The sequence below is a fragment of the Balearica regulorum genome, chromosome 1 (genome assembly GCF_011004875.1).
Source record: "Balearica regulorum gibbericeps isolate bBalReg1 chromosome 1, bBalReg1.pri, whole genome shotgun sequence".
NCBI classification, from domain to species: domain Eukaryota; kingdom Metazoa; phylum Chordata; class Aves; order Gruiformes; family Gruidae; genus Balearica; species Balearica regulorum.
Genome location: NC_046184.1, coordinates 113,213,762 through 113,236,212, shown reverse-complemented (window position 1 = coordinate 113,236,212; position 22,451 = coordinate 113,213,762). Strand labels below are relative to the sequence as shown.

Below are 22,451 nucleotides of genomic sequence, written 5' to 3'. Positions count from 1 at the left end.
GTTTTACATACTGGTTTTACTGGAAGTTCATTGAGGTCATTCCCATCTGTTGAAGGAGACAGTGTTCTTCTCACTTAGAGCACTGATCAGTCTGTTTCAAATTCTGTTCTGAAATTACTGAATTTCTTAGTCTCTGTACTCTTCCTAAACCCGTGGAACAGAAAATCTGTTACAGCTGCAGTATCTGTGGAGAAGTAAAATACTAATAAAATTGCACTTCATAACATTCCCAAGAAATATTCTAACTGTCATCAAAAAGAAAAATGTTTCATTAAATACCTTTTGTTAGAACCATTCACTTAGAAAGTCTGAGTCAGTGGAGAAGTTGAAAAATAATCTAGGTAAGAACATCTCACACATACAGTGTCTGAATAATAAATCACATGTAAGGAAGCATAGTTGAAAATATGCTAGGCTAGGATGCAAGTTAGATGGCTGATGTTTTAGTTCAGTTTTTTTGTTCATTATACTTTCAGTTTCTAGTTCCATGCTTTATTTACTGCAGAGTTCTTCATGAACAATTTTCATCCTGAGGAATTAATAATCTTTGCTTTAGAAGACACAGCTCTGGCAAAGGTAGTTTTTCCCTAAATTGAACAAGTAGTTCTGTGAACAGCAAAATAAATGAGATCTAGTTTCCTGTGAATTTGTACCATGGGTTAAATTCCTCTAATATCTAATAAGGTGCTGGGTTTTACTAGATTTTCTCATTGCTAGAAATATTATGCCCTATTTTGCACAGTTTCTCCCAGTATTAGCTGTTGACAAATTTGAATCTCAGGTTTTGGGATTTAATTATTTTTTTAGAAACTAAAGTAGAAGTACATTAAAATTTCCCTTATGCCTTCCTGACAGTCCACTACCAAAGGTTCATCTGTTAGAAATAGGTGCTATTCTGTCGTTGGAAAGTATATGTGTCTGAAGATAAGGTGCAAACTTTGTAGTTTCTCTCTGTAATTTTTGAAGTCTTTATGCTGAGCAATGAATTTGGATTACATGAAAGAGAATCTAGAGTTATTCCTGGGGCATAGCAGCTGCATAGAGCATGTTTTCTTCAACAATCTGAAGATTTTTTAATTAACGCTTGGTGATCAGATGAATCACAATCCAGCAGTTGAACATTTGACGTTCCTTCAAAATACAGAATATTTTTGAAGTTCCTACCTCAAAAGGCAGGTTCATAGCCATAGTTTAAAGGTGTGGAATCCAAAATACAAAATCCAGCTTCTATGCTAAAAGAAGCCTTTTAAAACCTCTGGTTATTTTCAGAACTCCAGCAGAGATGATGGTAGGAAATTAGGGTAAAATTTAAAAGTGTTGTAGTCCTTATCTGCAGGTGTCCATCACCAGTTGACGTCTGTTGGCCTAAACAGAAGATGTCTTGATTTGCATGTATAGATACATAGGAAGACCCAAAGCACTCTGAAGGGTAGAAAGCAGCACGTACGTGAAGTGAGGATTTTTTTGCTAAGCGTTTGACCAACGTATAATGGCCTGTCTGACTGCGACTGTTAGGACAAAGGTTGGAAAGTGTAACGCAGGTCATTTGTGTAGGAGACCATTTGGCGTTCTGGCTGCAAATGATTTCTCAAGGGGCAGTGATGCAAATGTGCTGCAAACGAGGTCACTCTCAGCAACTGATGTAGTTCTTGATGTTAAGTGGTGTTTCTCATGGGCAAGCGTATGCTCCATGAATAGGAGAGTGGCACGAAAAAATCTGAGAAGAGAGCTTTATTTGCACACTGTAGGTGAGCAGATTATTTGGTTACCTTGGTATTTGTACTCACCTTTTCCCTCTGATAAATCTCATATACTATTTAATATGTACAAAAGCTCAGAGAAAGCAATGGCAGGCTCTAAGAGAAATCAGCAGTTCCTTTGAGCACAACCTGCTTTAAATCCTTATTTGATTAGACTGCTTATCCATGTATGTAAAAGGCAATTTATGCTGGGAGTGGCACAGCAGGCACAGCTTCTGAATCAGAAGCTACGTCAGAGCTTTGTGCATCAGTCTAATGGGCAGGCAGTGAGCTGAATTTTTATTGTCTTTGCTGCTCTGTCTCCAAACTGATGTCCTCAACTCCATGTTTTGTAGCCCACCACTGATGAAATATTCAGCACCGCCTACCGCAACAGTATCGTAACTAAGCTCTGAAACATTCGGTTATGAGTAATAAGAGAATATGATTTCATCTGTCCCTTGACAAATAAAGGCAAGCTATTGTTATTTTATTATTCCATTCCACTGTGCCTATCCCTTTCTTCTGCAGCATGTTCCGGCTGCCACACTCACATTCTTAAAGCTGGGAGAGAGGACAAACACAAGCAGACCCTAGATCACTGCTTGCATTCAAATGCATGCAGTGTGTTGTGGGTCATGTGCTATTTCAAGTATTTGTATGCTCCAGCTTAGCATGACAAAATTTATGCAAGAGAGTTTTGCCTCACAAATTCCTGTGAAGATTTTTTAAGTATTTTTAGAAAAAAGCTTGACAGCTGTAAATACAGGACAAGCTACAGACTGAAGATGTCTGAGGACTTGCTTTCTTTTAACACTTTCTCTTTAACCATCAGTCCCTGTATCTATCAGTCTGCATCTCTGCATGTTGTCTGGACTACTTGTCGAGGGCAAAGTTAGCCCTGCCTCAGGTCGTTCTGGTCTTTCAGCATTTATACGACTTACTGTTCATTTCTTGTTTCTAGCTGCTAATTTTGACCTGTAGTCACTCCACAGCCGTGCTGCATTTCTTGCCATGAGTTGAATTAGGATGCTGTTCTCCATTCATTCTGTGGTACCCTCCTTCAGAAGTTTTGAGGGTATTAGCTGCTTGCTGCAGGCTGACAGTCCAAAATGACAACCATAGTGGTCAGGATTTATATTGCAAAACCAAAACACACCCCTGGGGGCTTTGCAAAAGCAAATTTTGTGTCTGTCCTGTTTGGTGCCATTTCTTTTGTGATTGGTTTTTTCATCCTCTCCCTTAAAAAGTAATGTTTTGAATATGTAATTAGTAATGTCTTTCAGACTCCAGTGGGACTTCTTGGTGTCTTGTTTTTCTGCAACTCTTCCTTGTACTTTCTGTCTTAAGATTTAGCTGAAGGGAAGAACTCTTGCCTTCAAAAAATACATATAAAATCATGAAGCGATGCTTGGGATTTCTACACCTTTGTTTGAAGTTCGGTCGCCATATTGAGGTATCAGAATAATAACAGGAAGTTGACATACATTTAATGTGTCAATAGCTTGTTAAAAGGATGTTGGAAGGTTACCAAGGGTATTGGAGTGGGATCGTACAGAACTGTTTAGTTCATATCAAGTAAGAACCGTAATTACTTTATGACTGAATTTCAGTACATTACACTAGAGAATTGAAATTGCGTGTTGGTCATGGAGGTGGCAGTTCTAGTCTGCTTCATGGGAAGCAGTTCTAGTCTTCCTCTTAGACTAGAGGCAAAAGTACTTGTAGAAGTTGCTTGATGCAATTAATGTCAGGTATCAGAGTGGTTTTAATGTCTTAATTTATGGTTTTTTCTGATGAAGAAAAACAGGGATGTTGATGCATGGGTAAATTAATAACTCTAGGATTTATCTGTACTGGGACAGACCAAGTTCAGTGGACTGGCATAGAGAAAGATGAGGAATTGTCATCAGTGGTGCTCATCCCCAGGACAGTTGGGTTTTGCACCATTTCACAAACCTGTTTAATTCAGTCAACGTATCCAAATCCTCCTCAGTCTGTGTACAGTAACATTTTAGTTGACATAGGAGTACATTTCAGTAAAAAATGTCTCAGTCATCCTTATTTACTGTGTTATTCCACTTCATGACTTGCTAGTGTAAGCATGGGCTCTGGGTGTTGTTGAGAACAGGCACTGGGGAGGTCCACTTGGTTGTAAAATACTGGCGCTTTCTAGCAGTACATGGAGGTGCAGAGAAGCATGCTGAGGACTGGGAAACTAGAGATGTTCTTTCTGAAGAAAAACAGTTCCTCTGGTTTTGGTTATCCATACTTTCCAGTTAATGTTTCTTTTTCGTTTTTTAAAGGAGTCAAATGGAGTTGAACTTTTTACCCAGGGTAAAATAAACAGCCACAAATCCAGTATGCAGCTGCAGTAGTTATAAAAATCTGTAAATGAGGAAGGTTGGACAATTCCTGTTAAGTTTTATACTTTCTGCTGTTCTGGAGGTCAATGGAATTGTCGTTTCTAAATTGCCCCAGGCACTTGGCTAGTACTTGAGAAGGAGCGTCTTCAATCTTGGACACAAGGGAATATCATCTTTGCCAAACCATAAGTGTTGAAATTTCTACCCTCGTCTCTTTAAACTCAGCACATTTTTCCTTGGCAGCAATTCTTCCATTCAGATTTGATGGGTATATCTACACCATACAGAAATTTCTCAGTAAACTTTAAACAGATTTTCTGGAAGTAGTACAATTATGTGCAGGTCTTACCCTAAGGTACTGTAAAACCTACCTTCTGGTTTTCAAGAGACTGGTCTGTCTGTGCTATATCATATATTACTGTTCCTCCTGCTCTGCTCTGCCCTTTTTGCCCATAAGGGTAATGCAACTGGAACAGGCCGTCGAAAGCAGCCTTCAGAGAACGTATATTTGCACAGATGCCCTGGAGTGACTTTCAGCACTAACTACGTGATGCTTTCTCCCCATAATTGACTTGACATATTTGTGCGTATCCAGTAACCTTGGCTTTCCAGAGAAAAATTTGAATTTTCTGTGAAGTGCTTATTTACCTTTAATCTTCTCCCTCTAAACCCTATAGCATTCAGTTGAATAGATGATTTGTTAGAACTCTAGCAAAAAATATATTTTGGGGTCAGTGGTTAAAAATAGCAGAGTTCTCCCACAAAAGCAAATGAATTCTGTGTTAAGCTTTACACAGCAGCATTTAGATAATTTTTGTATGCTTAAACACAGACATGATATGGCCCAGGTGGACTGCCTGATAAGCAGTTAAGACCTCTTCCACCCAAGGACATTGGTTTTTAAAGCATCAGTTGTTGGTTTTTTTCCCCCAGGTGTTCTTTTAATCATCACAAGCTTATAATCTTTACAAAGTCACCAGTTTTGCCACTTTGTTACTTCCATAAAATATTTTTATAATGATTTAGATGCCATAAATAGCTCAATAAGATACCATTGAGTTATTTGTTGGAGCAAGGTGATGTATTCTGTTTATGTGAGGAATCAACTGATGTCACAGAATCACAGAGGTTGGAAGAGACCTCTGGAGGTCATCTGGTCCAAGCTCCCTGCACAAGCAGGGTCATCTAAAGCCAGTTGCCCAGGACAGTCTCCAGATTGCTTTTGAGTATCTCCAAGGATGGAGACTCCACAGCCTCTGTGGGCAACTTGTGCCAGTGTTCAGTCACCGTCACAGTAAAAGAGTGTTTCCTGATGTTCGGAGAGAACATTCTGTGCTTCTGTTTGTGCCCACTGCCTCTTGTCCTGTCACTGGACACTACTGAGAAGAGCCTGGCTCTGTCCTCTTTGCACCTTCCCTTCAGGTATTTATACACATTGATGAGATCCCCCTGAGCCTCCTCCAGGCTGAACAGTCCCGGCTCTCTCAGTCTTTCCTCATGGGAGAGATGCTCCTGTCCCTTCATCACCTTTGTGGCCCTTCATTGGACTTTTTCCAGTATGTCCATGTCTCTCTCGTACTGGGGAGCCCATAACTGGACCCAGCACTCCAGGTGTGGGCTCAGCAGTGCTGGGTAGAGGGGAAGGATCACCTCCCTCCACCTGCTGGCAACACTTTGCCTAATGCAGCCCAGGATACTGTTGGCTGCCTTTGCAGCAAGGGCACATTTATGGCTCATGTTCAACTTAGCGTCCACCAGGACTGCCAGGTCCTTTTCTGACGAGCTGCTTTCCAGCTGGTCAGTCCCCAGCATATATTGGTGCATGAGGTTGATCTTCTCCAGGTGCAGGACTTTGCACTTCTCGTTGAACTAACTAACTAACTGTCCTCCCTTAGTGTGTTTTATTTTAATAGGCAAAGGTAGTTGCCAGCTGGAACAACAGTTAGGTGTTGCTGAGGCTTTGTAAATTCTGCATGCCATTCGAGAACTTGGAAGAGCTGAAGAACCTCAGTTACTTCTCCAGGTTGGAGGCTCAGTTCTGTCTGCTAGTAAAATATGTCCTTTGCTGCAGCTTAGGGGAGAAGGAAAAAAAATCCTGGAAACAGAGCCAGCATTTTCCTCTTCTAAACATCTGTTATTTTCTGTCCAGATTATTTAACTGTCATAGAAAATTAGGCAGAGAATAGTAGATGATTAAAATAGATATAAATGCACTTCACTGACATTGATGTTCCCAATTACTTTCATTAGTAGCATACTGTATCCTCCCCATCTTTTGTGGCTAAATGGTCTATTGTGTCTTGTCATGGGCACTAATGTTCTTCAGAAAAGATAGGAATCCTGATTTTTGTGTGCACAAGCCCTCTTTTAATCTCATAAATATTGTGAACATGGCTTTAGTCAGTAAAAGATCCAGCTTTCTCCAGATCTTACAGATATTATGAAAAGGAAAAATGGCTTCACACGACTTTGGATTGGGGTCGCTTTTTCATCAGGGAAAGATATTGGACATCGTGTTCTTCTGCTTTTCAGAAATTTGATCAGAATAAAAAGGTCTTATGAAGTTTATTAAGAGGATTTTTTTTCTGTGGTTTGAAAAACACTATTCTGTTTCACTTGCATCTTTAAGGAAATTTGGTCTCGTGATCCAAGTGTTGGAACCGAAAACTAGGAACTTCTGATAATAATTACAGGCTTGTAAATTATAAACAAAGTATTTTTTTAATTTTCTAGGCATCTGCTATTTCAGTGGGTATTTAAGTCTTTCATTCTAAATAATTCATCCGTTAGCAAGGGAGGTTTAAAGGTGTTGCCATGATTTTCTTCAGGAGCTGATGGCTAGAGCACTCTGCCCTGCATTAGCAGATCCTTCTTGAAGTCTCTATTCTGTATCGTTTCTGTTACTCTAGCCTGACATATTTTTTCATAGACACTTGTCCTTAAATAGCAAGTTACCATCACCACCACAAGTCCCACAGGAAGTTTATGACCAAGAGACCACTCTGGGCTCACAGTGGCAGCAGGTTGAAGCTGGTACCATGTCCATTTCACAGCTTTTTTTTAAATACCCCTTTGGAGGACTCTACAGGTGACCTTGTGCACAATGGATTTTCATCCTAGAGTTAAGTAAAAATGCACTAAACTTTGAATAATTGTCTGATGGCTGGTTGTATTATCTCCTGGGTTATTTTCTTGTTTGATTGGATGCATGGAAATGCGTGGGTTTGATGAGGATTTTCTTCTAACCCTCCAGTCATTTCACATGTCATTTTCTGGTATCTTGGAGACAGCAGATTGAGAAATTCTGTCTTGGAGAGCATTGTTTCTGCTGGTAGAGGGGCTACAGTTGTATGAAAATGTTGAATATATAGGAGTGTGTGTATTATTTTAAGTCAGTATACTGGATATGTTTGATTTTAAAAAGCATCATAGGTCGGGATTACCTCCTAGTTACAGATTTTTTTGTGAACATCTATTTGAGTTGAATTCCTGCTCTATTATGTCTTCGGTGTATGTGAAAAGAAAAGCTGGAGCACTCATTTTTTGGAGACAATACAGATAAAGCATGTGCTGATACTAAAATTCTTTTAAAGTCTGATTTTACTGTTTTATGGAATGAGGTGACTTCTTTCCACCTTTCTCTTCTGTATTTCCTGATAATTGCTTTTGCCATTATACTTTAAGGAATTAATAAGTTCGCTCATCATGTGCCAAATTTAAGATGTCATTCTTTTATCGAATGGATAACAAAAGTCTGAAAAAATTTTGCAGTTGTCCAGTTTGCAATATGACCTGAGAGCAGGTTAGCTCAGAAGAGCCCATCTTTCTGAATGCATAGTTTCCGTTCAGATGGGGAGGCAATGGCTCAGTGACACATTGCCTGCTTACAGAAATGTCATTCCACTTAGTTATTGAAAATTTTCTTGATGCATTGAATATACATGTAATTTAATTCATAAATATGTCATCTTCCTGTCATCTTAAATCAAGTTAACAATGTCAGTGTCCATAAGTATGAAGCAGCCCAAAATTGTGGGAGCACAGGGGCTCCAGCAACAGCTTCCACTTGGTACTTGCTGTTGAATAATGGATTTTCTTTCCCTAATTACTTGGTTTGAAACACAGTTTTGTCATTCTATGTGATTCACTCTAAGATCAGATTCCTAACAGGGAATGCTAGACTGTGAAAGAAGCAAATTAATCATCTTAATCCTTACGTGCTGTCAAATTGCAAGTGTCCAGTAAGAACCAGTTACAGACTGTCTGCACAAGCTTTATATTATAGCTTTATATATTACAGAGCTAGCGTGTCAGCCATCGTTCCCAGAGCGCTCTCTGGAATTGTTATCCAGGGGAATTCAAACACTGAAGTCTGAAATGCAACACTATGGGCAGATATCCTGAGGGGGAGGGCTAAATATGCCTCTAAGGCCAACCACGTACTAAGTTTTGCTTTACTCAAGCATAACTTTCTCTTCAGATGCGCAGAGTGAAAATTCACAGGTGCCTGTTATGGCCAAGAGTATCTGACGTATTCCTGCTAGGTAAGCTTTTATTATTGGGATAAAAAGGGAAAAGAATTACTGAGGATATGTGATTTTGCAGAACGGCTGGATTGATGGAAATGTTTCAGTAATCTCCTAACAGTCAGTTCCCATACACGTGGGATTATAAATGAAGCAATCTTTCATCAGCACAGCTTTCTCCTGCTGTGTGGTTCTCATATGTCCAATTTAATTGAAAAATGCATTTTCCTGAATGGTGCTACCTGGGTGGGGTTCCAGTCCTTTCACTGTTCTGCTTCCTGCTATTAGATCATGCATATGAAAAATGGTGTAAAAGCCATCAGAATAGGTCATATGTGGATATATTTGTTAAATTTAATAAATGCATCTCTTCAGAATACTTGGACAACCCAGGATACATTTGGCCTATCAAATTCTAAAACTGCAATTAATAAATAGCCAACATATATTTTGTCTTTTCAGTTTTGGTGAATTCTGATTTAAACTATTACAAGTGAGTCAAATCGAAAATTCTCTCTTTTGACCAAGGGAATCAGGTGCAACAAATTGATGTTCAAATTTGTATATTTTTATGGATTATTTAATGATTCCCAAGCTGCCAAGTTCAGTACATATCAAAAATTGTTGTGGGATTCATACTCTGACCTTTACAGGTGTTTATAGAAAATGATGGGTAACTGACTTTTTTCAGGTGTAGGAAACTGGTAGAGTTTTTAGTTTTACTGTGTATTAAATAATATATAAATTAATAATTATTTTCAGAAAATAAGACAATAAAATTCTGTAGCAGTTTTTCATATAAATGCTTTTTTGCAGGGCAGTTTCACTTACAAGCCTTATAACTTATTTATTTGGGATGGAAATGTACTTGGCTTTTTCTACTTCACACAAGCCTGAGGGGGAATAATGAATGCTGATTCATCTGGCAGAAATATCAGTGATGATTAGGGGGGGCTGTTTATTTGTTTTAATTTAGACTCTTCAGCCTATTTTGAAGCACTTAATAATATGTTAATTGGGAATTAAATGTGGAGTTAAATTTAAACCTGGGGAATTTGCCACAGTGCCTTATGTGGATCAGGATGATGACATACGATGTACGTTCTTGATTACGTTATAGAGTTTCAAGTCAATTTTTTCCCAAAGCATTTTTTAATATATCCTTGTCTGCCTTGGTGTTAGCTTGCCGTCTTACCTGGAGAGAAACTTTCCACATGCTAGCACAAAAGAAAAAAAAAACCAAACCCACCCACCCAACAAACTATGTTTCATTCAGAATTTTTACCTCAAAGAGTTCCGTAACATAGAAGTAGGATTTTTCTACATTTCAATCCAGTGCTTTTGAGGCTGTGAATGGTGAATTATTTTTCTGAGACAATATTAATATTTTAACCAAATTGAATGAGGGAGGGGGTTAGAGGAGGGGAAGGACACCACAGAAATGGACAAAAAAGCTTGAAGGTGTGAAAGGGAATAGCATGGTCTTTAATTTCTGTTTCATAACTCTTTTTCAGAGATCACACAAGCTTCTGGGTTTTTTACTTACTTTATCCCACAAACTTGCTTTAATACTCTCTGCTTTGAACTGAAGGGGAAATGCAGTCATTAATCAGGTGACTGGCTGTTAAATATTAAAAAAATATAAATGTGCACACATCTATAGCCATATATTGATATTTAATTTTAGTTAATAACTAATTTATGTAGCTGTCAGGTAGCTAAGGGTCTGTAGTAATTATAATATTCCTTCACTGAAGGTAAAGAGTGTCATAGCAGACTTATTACAAAATTAGAAAAAATTTAAAGATCTTTAGTTTCATAGCAGGCTCAAAAAATGGGAGAGGATGATTCTGGTTCTTCCTTGATGAAGTGGTGTGGAAATTCTCATGAACCTTTGCTCGAAGCGCTCTGCAATTGCATAGCCATATACGAAACTGAATTTGCATTGAAGTCCATCCCTAATGAAAAGAGACACCTAGGTCATATTGAAATTAATCATGCTTTCCTGAATTGGATATTCCAGGCATTCTCATGCTTTGGATGCTGTTCACTACTGGAAAACTTCTTATAACCTGATCTACCTGAAAAAGGCAATTGCTCTGTATCCAAGTTAGACATCTTTGGGTTTTTTTATAATTTAAGTCAAATAGTCTGCAAGGCAAATCTAACTGAAACATTATTACCCGTACCTACTTACAGGAGGAGACTCACTTGGGTTGTTGTTATGATGATCACATCATTGAAATCCACATATTCTGAAAGAGCAGAAGCAGCAAGAAATGGGAAAGAAGTGATAAAGTTGTGATTCTTTTAAAATATATTTGAAGCATATTTTTAGTATAGTTCTAAATATTGCAGCTATTCTTAAGTTCAGAGGTGTATTTCTTCTAAAATTTGATTCTTAGGCAACAGGGTATTGTCTAAGGCTATGGGATGGTTATTCTGTTACTAACTTCTGGGAAAATAATTCTTAGGTCAGCTGTTTCATAATACCTTAAATGTTCATTTTCTGACAACTTGGAAAAGTTATTTCACCTTATTGAACAAGATTTTCATACACATAAGAAATTTCTGAAATCTGAAAAACTACTGCTGCTGCTTACTCTTGCCCTAGTGGTGATGTCTCTAAAGGGCAGAAAATAAGAACTATGAAATAATGTTTTCCATGGTTCTTGCTCTTTCAGTCTCAGATTAACCCTGAGAGAGACATACTGCACTGTAAAAGTTTCCAGATAAGAAGACCTGTTGTGTAATTTCACAGGCTAACTAGGAGACAAGAAGAAGATTAAATCTGATGGGGTGGTCACACTTCTCTGTCAATATGGACCTGAGCATTGTAGGTTGGGCTCATTTCCAGTATTTTACAGTAGTGATCTAGCATATCGCTCTTTTATCATCATCTTCAAAGCATGCAGGCAACAAAGCCGCTCTCACACCTTCCAGTAGGCAGGTCGTTTTAAATAAAGTTCTCATCAGAGTTGCTCTCTAAATTATGTTTGACTTGTACTATACAAATGAATTAGTTCAACATTGAATACCACATAATTGTGTTTTGCAGCTTGACAATGTTATAATTATGACACCTAGTAGTATGTAACATTGTAATCTTATAATGCTTGATTCAGCAAAACACCTTAGAATTAACAATATGCTTGACATTCAGTGGAGCTTAACTCTTTGTGGTTAGGCACAGACTTCAGTGCAATTCAATTTAAGCATGTGTTTGAAATTTCCTCTGACTTGGGCAGAGGCTGGAGGAAATACCCGTGGTATTTTCTGGTATATTCTCTCCTTTCGCCTTAGAGGAGGAACTCCTACTTGACGCAGTAAGTTACCTATACGAAACCCGCAGGATACACAGGTGACTTAACTGCCTTTCTGACTCTGTAGACTACAATTTATGTTCATCACAGATACAGAAAGCCCTTTGAACCATAAGTGTTGCCTCTCTAAAACCCTTATTTGTTCTGCTAATACTTTGTATTTTGGAGTTCCCTACGTAAACCCTTATTTACAACATGTCTCAGTAGAAATGACTTGTGGGAAAATATAAGTGCTTTCTGAATATGAAATACATCTGTTCATTTGCATCAAGTTCGTGGAAGTGCTACAAGCATAACTGTGGGTTACAAGTATTCTGTCAGTTTATGTAAGAGCTCTAATATAAATGCAGGTGTACAGGTAAATAATAGTTTGGGTTTGTTTTGTTGTAAAGTACTCACCAAGGCAAAGCCTTTAAGGAGGTCTTGTTTTCATATTTAGCAATTTGGGGGAGTTTTGATTCATACAGCTGACAAGATGCAGACATTCGAATTTAGTTAAAAACTTGACTGCATTACATCAGTGTAATTACATCAGTCAGCACTCCTTTGGGCACATGCTCGTGTTGAAGATTATGAACTATGACATACTGAATTAGCCCATAAAGTAAGTGTACAACCGAAAGCTGCATCTAAACATGTTACCTCTTATCACATGCACTGTAACACATGATTGTGTAAATGTTCTTAGCGAACCCTAATTGTGACACGTGCCATTTGCAGGATTTAAACTGTCTTCAAACATAATATGTGTGCACGTGCAAGTGAAGTAATCGCTGTGACTCAGGCACTCTGTAATTTCTTCCATTAAGAAGAATAGGGAGGTTGCTGACACTTTTTAATTTTGTCATTTTGAAAGCACATGGTCAAAAGCAAGCATAACTTCGGGAAAAGCACGTATTCAGTTCAGACTGAAAGGTGACTGATGAGATGATGAATACGAGGCAATAAGACTCTGCGTTTGTATCAATTTATTTAAGGTGGTCCCAAACCTGTATTTGTTGAATCAATATATATTCTATCATGTAGATGTGGCTTTACAAATGAAGTTTGGTGTTGGGTCAAAAACTATGGAATATCATTTGATGATGTCTTAATTAGTATTTAGAAGAGGTGTTTTGGGTGCACTTTGTTTCTAATCTGATTTAAGACCTTAAATAGCTTTACAGAACTTCCAAAATTACAGTTGCCAATTTTAAAGCTGCTTTTCAAATAAATTCAAAACTCTTGCACACAATAGTGATTGCAGAGCTTTTCGTCTAGTAGATAGGCTCCTTGAAAAGAAAACACAGCAAACAAACATTCTAATTACTTTTGGAAATTTTAAATAATGAACTATGAAAAATGATGGTTTGAAAGATAATTAGTGGATTGATGGCATTCCAGGACAGCAAGTGGAGCTGTTCCACATGAAACTTTGGTCGTTATAGCTATGCAAGTTAAGGGCTGGGGTAAGTATGCCCCAGTATGTCAATAAAAAGTAGATAAAGTTACAAAGTAGCATGGGTTTTGTCACTCTAAGACTCCTTCACCTCTGTTGAGATTTGTCATGGTGCCTTTGCTAGTACAATGCTCTTTGCAAAGCCTTTCCAAGTAGAAGAGTGGTCTAGGGGCATTCTGGACAAATGGCTTCTAACAATCCAGCATCCACCAGAAGATTTTGTAACAAATTCTATTTCTTTTTATCTGCTGCTTCTTTGCTTTTGGCTCCATGTGTCTCTTTGCAGGATAAGAGAATAGTCTTGAAAGGAGGTTGTTGTGTTATTACCCTTCCATCTAGTTGCCCAAACATATTTCACTCCAGTTTTTCTAGGTGCTCTTGTTGAGTAGTGACCCACGGGGCAATGCCTGCAGTGAGCCCAAGAATGAGTGAAACTTCCTTAGAGATGATGATAAGTCTGAGAAGCATTTTACTGAAGTGCCAGACGTGAGCCTGTCTCTCGTCCAGAGAAAGAAAGGGTTTGGGTGCCTGAAGGAGAAGAAGCAATTGTGTGCTCTCACACCAAATACTGGGAGATTGGAAGTCCCAACTGAGCGTGTGTTTTTCCCAAGGTCGCAGTTGCTTTTGAGCACATGGTCTCAGAGGGACAAAAAGTTCTGACATCCTCTTTATTCTTCTGGATGGCAGGGCTTAGCAGAATGGTACAAGGAGATAATGAGCTGAGCAACAAAAAGTTTATTATAGGAAGATTGTCATGGAGTTTTTGTCTTGTTGGTTTGAGGGGAGATGAAATTTTGAAGAGCAGCCTAGAATCTCTCTATTTTCAGCACCTAATAATGAAGATATTCACCACACAAAGAAAAACCCTGAAACAGTCTTGAATGCACATCCTAGCCTCCAGCTGTGTCTGTACTCCCTGCTTATTTAGGGAATTGTCTTTTGCTGGGTGGGGGAATTGAGTTGGCAACTGTGAAAAAGGGAGGGAATACTGTATTGATGGGTAACAGTGAGACTGTATGGCTTTCCATTCGCGTAAGTGATGATTCAACTAGCTATCAATGCTCTGAACAAAATCAACACTGAAAAATTGATCTTTGACTTTGCCAGTTAGCGTTGATAACTGGAAATCCTAGGGCAAACTTTTTTAGCAGTTCAGAGATTGAAACAACTGTTTGCAAATCATTTACTTGGTGCAGACACAGCTGCTTCAGGCTGATGGACTCCAGCACAGTTTCTAAGCCAGACACTTCCAATTCCTCACTATCATTCAGCGTCTGATTCATCGTGTCAGATGGCCTTGATTCATTTTGGCCATTGTTTCCCCATTTGTAAAATGGATGTGATCATAATCTGCTAGTTGTAATATCTGTCCGCCTCACTTGAGCTATTGTGCAGGTCAGTTAATGTCCGTGCTGTGTGCCGCAGCTGAATTGGAAACAATGGAGCCTGCAAGCGCCGGCGACGCTGTGTTCCCAGTTGAGCAGTGTTGAGAGAGAGACTTTGTGTACGCATCCCTCCCAGCCTCTAAGGATTTGTGATATAATCACAGTATCGTGATGATAGTCAGGTGCCCCTCGCTGTCAGCCTGGCAGGCCCAGCTGTGCCTGTGCTGTGGCCTCTCCCCGAGCACCGTGCCAGCCGTGGTGCCACTCCTCAGCTGCCAGAGGCCAGGTCCTTCTCCCTCTGCTCCTTCCCCTCCATGCACCATTTGTCCCTTTCCAAGGGCTGGAGCTGTCTGCAGGTAACACAGAGTGCGTCTGCAGCAGGGAGTGGGCAGGAGTTGTGGAGGGTCGGTACCACCCAGAGAAAAGGGGCAACTGAGGCACAGCACCCCCAGCGCCGCTCCCTCCGTCCCTGTGTGGGCTACAGCTCTCTGCATCTGCTACGTACAATCCCCTGGGGTCAGGGAGGACAGTGGGAATGAGGGGAGCTGCACCCCAAAACCCTTTTGGTTCCTGGGTCCAAAAGGCTTGCAGGCACTAAGATGCTCAGTGTAATACTGTAATACTCACTGTCCTGTGATCTGCGGTGACTTGCTCAACTGGAATCAACCGTGGCTTGCTGCAAGGCACTTAAGGGACACCAGAGTTCTCACTCAGGGTGCTAACATCCAGCTCCTTTTTTGTAAAGTCATCATGTGATGCAGTGACTGCTCAGAATATCAAGGTGCTTCACTTGTCTGTGATATGAGATGCTTTAATTTGGTGAAAGATTAGTGCGATTCCTGTCCCCTAATTGCTACAGGTTTCAGATGTGTGTGTGAAGCAGTGACAGTCAGGAGGTCCTTAACAAAGTGAAGCCAGTCTTAATAAAAGCTTTTGTATCATCAGCTCTCATGTGTGCTCGTATGTGCAAGCACTTGCGCTCTAGTAATGTAACCTTTACAGTCTTGGATTCTGAAGTATTTAGCTCTAATGCCTATGTACTAATTACATTGATGCATTAATAGGAGTTACTTCTCTTCTTCATTGCAATTGCTTGCTTACTTGAATGTGCTGTTGTGCACCAAGTTCCCTCAAAGTACTTGAAAGTAATGTGTTGCTCCTACAAAAAAATGGCAGTGCGGGGGGAAGATGAAGAGTAGATGAACTTCGGTGTGAGAAGGGAGTTGGAATAATGAAGCACACACAACCTCCGAGCTTATTTTTAACACCAAGTTGGACAGTCTATCCTATACACCCGATGGAGCTGAAAAATGCTTTGATTGTTCTCACCTTGCTTAAGTCCAAAAAAACCCAACCTAGATAATATTACACAGCATTAGGTCCTGGTTACTTGTAAAATAATTTGCCTACAGATGCTATTACTACTTAAGAATTTTAGCAAAAAACTAATTTGGTATTTTGGTGAAGTTATATATGTTAAAAGGATGAATATTTCTTCAGATTCAGCACGTTATAGTAAGCTAAATTTAATACAGTAGCTGTTTTGGTGATTTAGGATTTAAGAGCCATGATGAGCTTCGATAGTGAGCATTTAAGAGGAAGGGGAAATAACAAAGACATTCCTTCCTGTGGGCCTCTTGTGTGTTGACTTATGGCAACATGTTGAATTGAAGGGAATTGATTTGTGCTTCTTTTAAAAGTGGTGGGGAAGGGTCCAGGGACTTGTAAAGCACAGACCTATTATCTGTTATGTGGTGGAAATGTGGGTAGGAAATGGGTTTTAACAATTCTGGTTGATGTTCCAAAAAAGTGCCTTACTTAGCAGCAGTGCTTATCACAGAGTTTTGACTATTCCAAGCCTTTATGTTTTTCTTTATTGTAGGAAAACAAAATCTCATAACAGTAAATTATTACTTTAAAAGCATTGGAAATAGGTCCTCTGAAATGCCGGCTCCTTCAGATAGTTTTTGTGTTGAAATTTCCTTGCAGATGAATTACTTCAGAAAGAGCAAAACTATTCTGACGATGTTTTGGCCAATATGATCAGCGAACCCAGAATCAGCTATGGAAATGATGCTCTCATGCCTTCGTTGACGGAAACTAAGACCACAGTTGAACTTCTTCCAGTGGATGGAGAGTTCAGCCTAGATGATCTTCAGCCATGGCATCCCTTTGGTGTTGATTCTGTTCCAGCCAATACTGAAAATGAAGGTATGTACAAAAGGGGGACAAACCACAGAATATTTAGAGTTAAGCTTTGTGATTTCTCTTTATGTTGTTCCCTGAAAACTGACATCTTTCTGATGTAAGCAGGTTCTCAAATGTGAGTTTAGAACTGGTCTGCCATGTCAGCTGTGTCTCTTTGATGTAACAGAAAATCCTAACTAAAATTTGGAATTTAGACACACATAAATTTCAGTGTTGAGCTTACTTTCCTTTTAAAACAAGTCAAAATAAATTCCAGCAAATTATGAGTGACAGTTTTGTAAAATACATGACAGTGAGCTAAGGGAGATAGATAAGTTGTTAGATTTGTGCCATAATGAAATGGGTGTTTCAGTTAAGAATTTTTTATTTGCTGGCATGAAAATTATTACAGATCCAGCACAATCCTAGCATGAGAGTTGATTTTATCACACACGCACACTGGTAGTCTGGAACGTACTGCAGAAATGTTCTTGCATACTCAGCAATGCAACTGGCTAGTGAAAACTTCTTTCCTGAGGAATATTTTATGTTGCTCATGGACTAATTTATTGAAGTGACTCCATAATACTTCAATAATTTATGTAAAATCTGGAATAGTTGGTTTACTTAGGTGCCAGAGCCAGTTAATCAGAAGCCTGAGGGACTTCGATCATGTCATTTGAATCTCTCCTATTGTGTTTATTTTCCCTTATCAGTTCAACTCCACCATCATTAATGGTAAGTTAATGCAAGTTTGTTTCTGCAAAGCAACAGTAGATTCACAGAGGCTGGAGCTACAGCAGTTTTTTCGGGCAAATTTGTGATTTGTAGCTGAACTGCACAGACATTAACATCCTCCAGAGGTCTTTTGAAACCACTAGCTTATGCTATACCTGCTCTCAGAATGAGTTTTGAGACTAACCTTACGCAGTTAGTCTCACCCCAGCAAGATGTATGAGTGACTGTGGGCAGCTGGGTGCTTGGGAGACGAAACATGGGACGTGGACATGGATTTGCCAGATCTGGTGTTGGTGCCAGGTGAAGTCAGTGGAGTCAGAACCAGTTTTGTGATCAAAGTGGGTCATCCCCAGGAGTCAGAGAAGCCCAAGATCAGGTAAAAGAAAAGCCATGGCTAGGATCTGAGCCAAGGTCAACAAACACGTGAGGCAGAAGATTTGAGGGGAAGAGGAGAGGCTGGTCAGGAGTGGGGCTAAAATCAGACTGCCAGGGAGTCAGCACTACAGCTAGGGGCCAAGAAAACGAATGGAGAGAGCTGGAGCAGACTGGGCGGACTGGCCAGCAGCAAGAACCGGCCGACAGGAGATGGCGACAAGGACTCCAGGCGTGTCTGGAGGGCAGTTGCAGCCAAGTGACGTGCTGAGCAGCTGGCTGGATTGCGTCAGGTGCTGGCGCGTAGTACAAGTGGCTGACCAGGCTGGCAGGCTGAACTTCAGTTTCCTGGGGAATCAGCTGCAGCTCACTATAGCGCCCGTGTCGAGGCTGGCTGTCTGCCCGGAGCAGGCCACAGTCCGGCTGGTGGTGTCTGTCCTGCTGGAATTTTCCAATACAACTCTTGCTGTGGTTTTTCCCATAGCTGAGGCATCCAGGGCATCAATTTCTATACCCACTGCCTGCTTTCATGAAACTCGAGGGGGATTAGTTATTTTTTAAGTCTGTCGTCCCAGCTTTCAAAATGTACTGATTTCAGTCACCAAGTTCAGAAGTTTTTAGGTAGACCCAGACATAACCGTAGTTTAATCACACAAGTCTTTTTTTCCTTCAGAAACCTGGCTAAGCCCAGAATTTAATAATGAAAGGTACATACTTCAGTGTGATGCTGAATTCCCATAGGCAAGTACATTGAGCATGGTTCTCCTTTTAAAATGTATGACAGCAAATATGAAACAAAAGCTCTCCTGGCTTGAATAACGTGCTGTTTAATTATAAATCCTGTATATTCTAATGCACTACATGGTGTGTTGCAGCACTTGTTAATGTTTACTGGGGGAACATCTTTTAACTTTCATGCCTTTAAGTTGTTGAGCTTTAGAATTTTTTAATAACAAGATTGTATTTGTCATGAAGTTACTGCAGCAAGCAATTCTGTTAGGCCAACCATTATTAGCGTTTAAGTTTGGACAATTAGAAATAGAAATTATTTGATGACTTAAACCTCTTCAAGTCCTTCTTGTTTCCCATTATACTTCCCTGTCATCTACCCAAACCACAATGTTGTTAATGTGATCATGCCTACAATACCTTCTTTGTCTCTTAATATACCCTCTCTGTACCTTTGCCTGTAGCATTAAAAGGGGAATTTCACAGCCTTATCTTTTTTCTTTGTGTTTGTTTCCCACCTCTTTGTTCCAGAAACCCAGGACTAACTGTGCCATTTGTCCTCACTTCCCGTGCCTGTTTTCTTCTGTGGCCATGGGCTAATCCCAGGCTTGGTCTAAATTGCTTTCAAAATGCTTGTCTGTTTTGTTACAATTTGCTTTGGAAGTAGCGAGAAGTACATAACAATTGACACCATTTTCTCCTCCTTTTTCCTCTCCCTCTCCACTGAAAGTCTTTTTGCATAGTCTGGTTTTCCACACAGTAAGTTCCCCTTATGCAGGGAGGTTTTTGTATTTTATGCAGTACTGAGCAAGTCATTGCTGTTTCTTAACAAATAACCATTGATCAGAAAAGGTGTAAGTTCAAAAATCATATGCTAGAGAAATCTCAAATATTGTAGAGTGACTAACTATTGCAGTATTAGGGACAGTCAGCATCTCTTGCTGCTGGGAGGTGCTGAGCATGACAGTCAACGTCAGAGAACTGAGCATCTCAGCCCTCATTTGCTTGAGCGAGAGCTGAGGGTAGTCAGCACTGTCAAGAAAATCACAGCATGTTCCACGTGAACGGTGCGGTATCTGGGAAATCTGCTGAGCAATTGGTCCAGCAGATTTAACAGAGGCTACCAGAGGAGTTTCAGATGGCAAGCAAGTTACAAGTTCAGTTGTTGATACTATTTTGGTCTGGTTTGAAAGCTGAAGTCAGCTTTTTTTAAAACTCTGCTGAACACAAATCCAGACTGCTAACAGCTCAGCATATGCAGGTGAGTTTCTAGGTAGAATGAGAGTCTCAACATCCTCACTGCAAAAAGCTGTTGCTCTGTATAAACAATGGTTTTCTTCAGTCCTGAGCAGGCACACCAGGTAAATCATTTACCTCATTGCAAATTTGCATTACTGTCATAACAAATTTCTAATGGGACCATTGGTGTCTGAGAGGCAACTGAACAGATCCCAGAGCTGGCTGGGTTAGGACCTGGGATCCCAACCCCCCTGGCACAGTCACAGCAGCAGCACTTGTCTTCAGCAAAGCATTTGGGAAATGCTTAAACCAAAATGTGATTGTGGAAAAAGTGGAAGGTTTTGCAGCCATTAAGTCTTCGTTTCAAAGTAGCCAGTATTCTGCATACAAGTGATGAAATTAAAATACTACAAATAATACCTTAAATTTGTCATTAGTTCCCATGCCTGTTTTCTTCCCTGGCCATGATCTAATCCCAGGTTTCACCCAGAGATATTAATAGTGTATTGGATTGGTACATTGCCATGCAATCTCAAGGTTTCATAACTCCATTTGAAATTTTCTCAATCTAAACTGCATGTTTAGATAAAAGGAGTAAGTTTTATGCAAATAGTTTATTTTAATAAAATGACTTTTTCTGATGAATGAGTGAAAAATAGCCTAAAAATAAAAAGACCTTGAAAGTCTAGCATAGCTCAGTAGTTTCTGAAAGTATTTTCTTCCTTTTTTCCCTGAGGTAGTTTCCCAGCAAATGTCCAGTCAGGTAATACATTACACAACCTGCACGGCTGAACGTATGTCTAGCGTATTGAGATACAAATCAGGTTAGCAAAAAATACCCTCTGAGGATACTGCAGAAGGCACCATCGAACTGTCAGGAAATTGTATTTTAAGAATGAAAAACTCACCTACAGAGGTGGGGACAAAACCCCAACAGCTGTGAAGCTCTGGCACTGCCATGGTCCCTGGGCATTTTGCCAATGACTAACGGAGTTTAGTGTTTTACCCTTTGTGTTTTACCATGCAGCTACTGTTAGCCTCAGTGACAAAGTATTTAAAGTGAGATTTTTGTGAATGTACTGTGTAATCCTTATGACTTGGCCAGTTACTCCCTTCAACACTATTCTTGGTAGGTGAGCAGCACATAGCTCTCCTCGCCTGCTGGTCTGTACCAGCTTTTGAGCTTTTTGATTCACCTTTCTTTTATTTTTGAAAAAAAAAGAAGCACCCATGTTCTTGCTCTTCTGAGAAGTATTAGCATTAGACATGAGGTGGGATGTGTAGCCTTGTATGAAGCCTGCATAGTCAGCATGAGCAGGTATATACCAATTTAGTCTCATGAGCCTATTTGGAAAATAACGTTTCAGTCTTAATTCTGCATACTTCTGTGCACGTGGAAGTGTGTTCAAGAGAAATATAATTTTGGAGCATCAAAATGAAGGCATTTTTTATAATAATACACAGTACATCTTAGAGTTTTGATTATTGACAAGTGCTGTAATAGGTTTAAACTTCTCCCCTCTGTATCAACAGTTGTGAGGTGGTGGGGTCCAGTGGGGCAGGCAGTGAGGAAGCCTGCGGACAAGAGTTTTCAGAGTTAACTGCTATTTGTGCATACATCGATACCGGGGCAAGTGCAAACAGGTTTTAAAATGCAACTGAAATTCAAAAGGTGGCAGCTCAGGACTCTCCAGAAACCAGCCTTTCTTTGTATCGTGCTGCCCATGGCACGCCGCACTTAGGTGCCTGGAATCACGAACTGCTTCGGAAGACCCTTGGCTCTGAGCTTTTGCCTCCAGTTTTTGCCCTGCAGCTGGTTTGTGACCTTGAGAGGGTTGTTTCACTTTTGTATCAGTTATGAAATATGCCAGTGATGTTTGCCTTTTCCCCTGTAAAGTGCTTCCAAAACTATAGATGATGGGAAAAATTATTTGTTATGAATACTTTCACCTGACTCCACAAATACTGCATTACTCTGAGGTCAAGTCCACGCTACTGTATAACAGAAACTTCCTCCATCCTTTTCTCCCTTCACCTACTCCCATTTTTATTGCTACCCACAACCTGCTTTCTCAGTTCTCCGTAGCTATGGGCATGGAGGGTTACAGAGTGCTGAGCGAGAGGGAAATAAAACCCTTCAGCCTTCTAGGGGGCAGGTGGGGGCCAGGGCATCAGAGAAGGGTACCACAGGGGCAGTTTGGGTGATTTCGGTGTCACTAAGCAGGTGACACAGACTTCCTACGAAGACAGGCAATCCCCTTGCTTAAGTCAGCAGTATCATCAGTCAAGTGTAGCTTTCTGATGCTGAATACAGTGAGCAGTTAATGATCAAAAACTGTGCTTTTGTCAGGTTTCCTATGTTATTGTGGCTCTCACTGCTAATTAGAAGGTTCCTACTTGAATCCTGAA

The 22,451-nt window shown here is 40.0% G+C and overlaps 1 protein-coding gene across 2 annotated transcripts in view; it reads left to right on the top strand.

Moving 5' to 3' along the window:
* The window catches only part of APP (amyloid beta precursor protein), a 231,715-nt gene that overhangs the window by 183,084 nt on the left and 26,180 nt on the right, over positions 1 to 22,451 (top strand). For both annotated transcript variants that reach the window (XM_075770028.1, XM_075770018.1), the window contains one exon: positions 16,767 to 16,988. In XM_075770028.1, the coding sequence (XP_075626143.1) occupies positions 16,767 to 16,988 (222 nt within the window). The remainder of the gene's footprint in view (positions 1 to 16,766; positions 16,989 to 22,451) is intronic.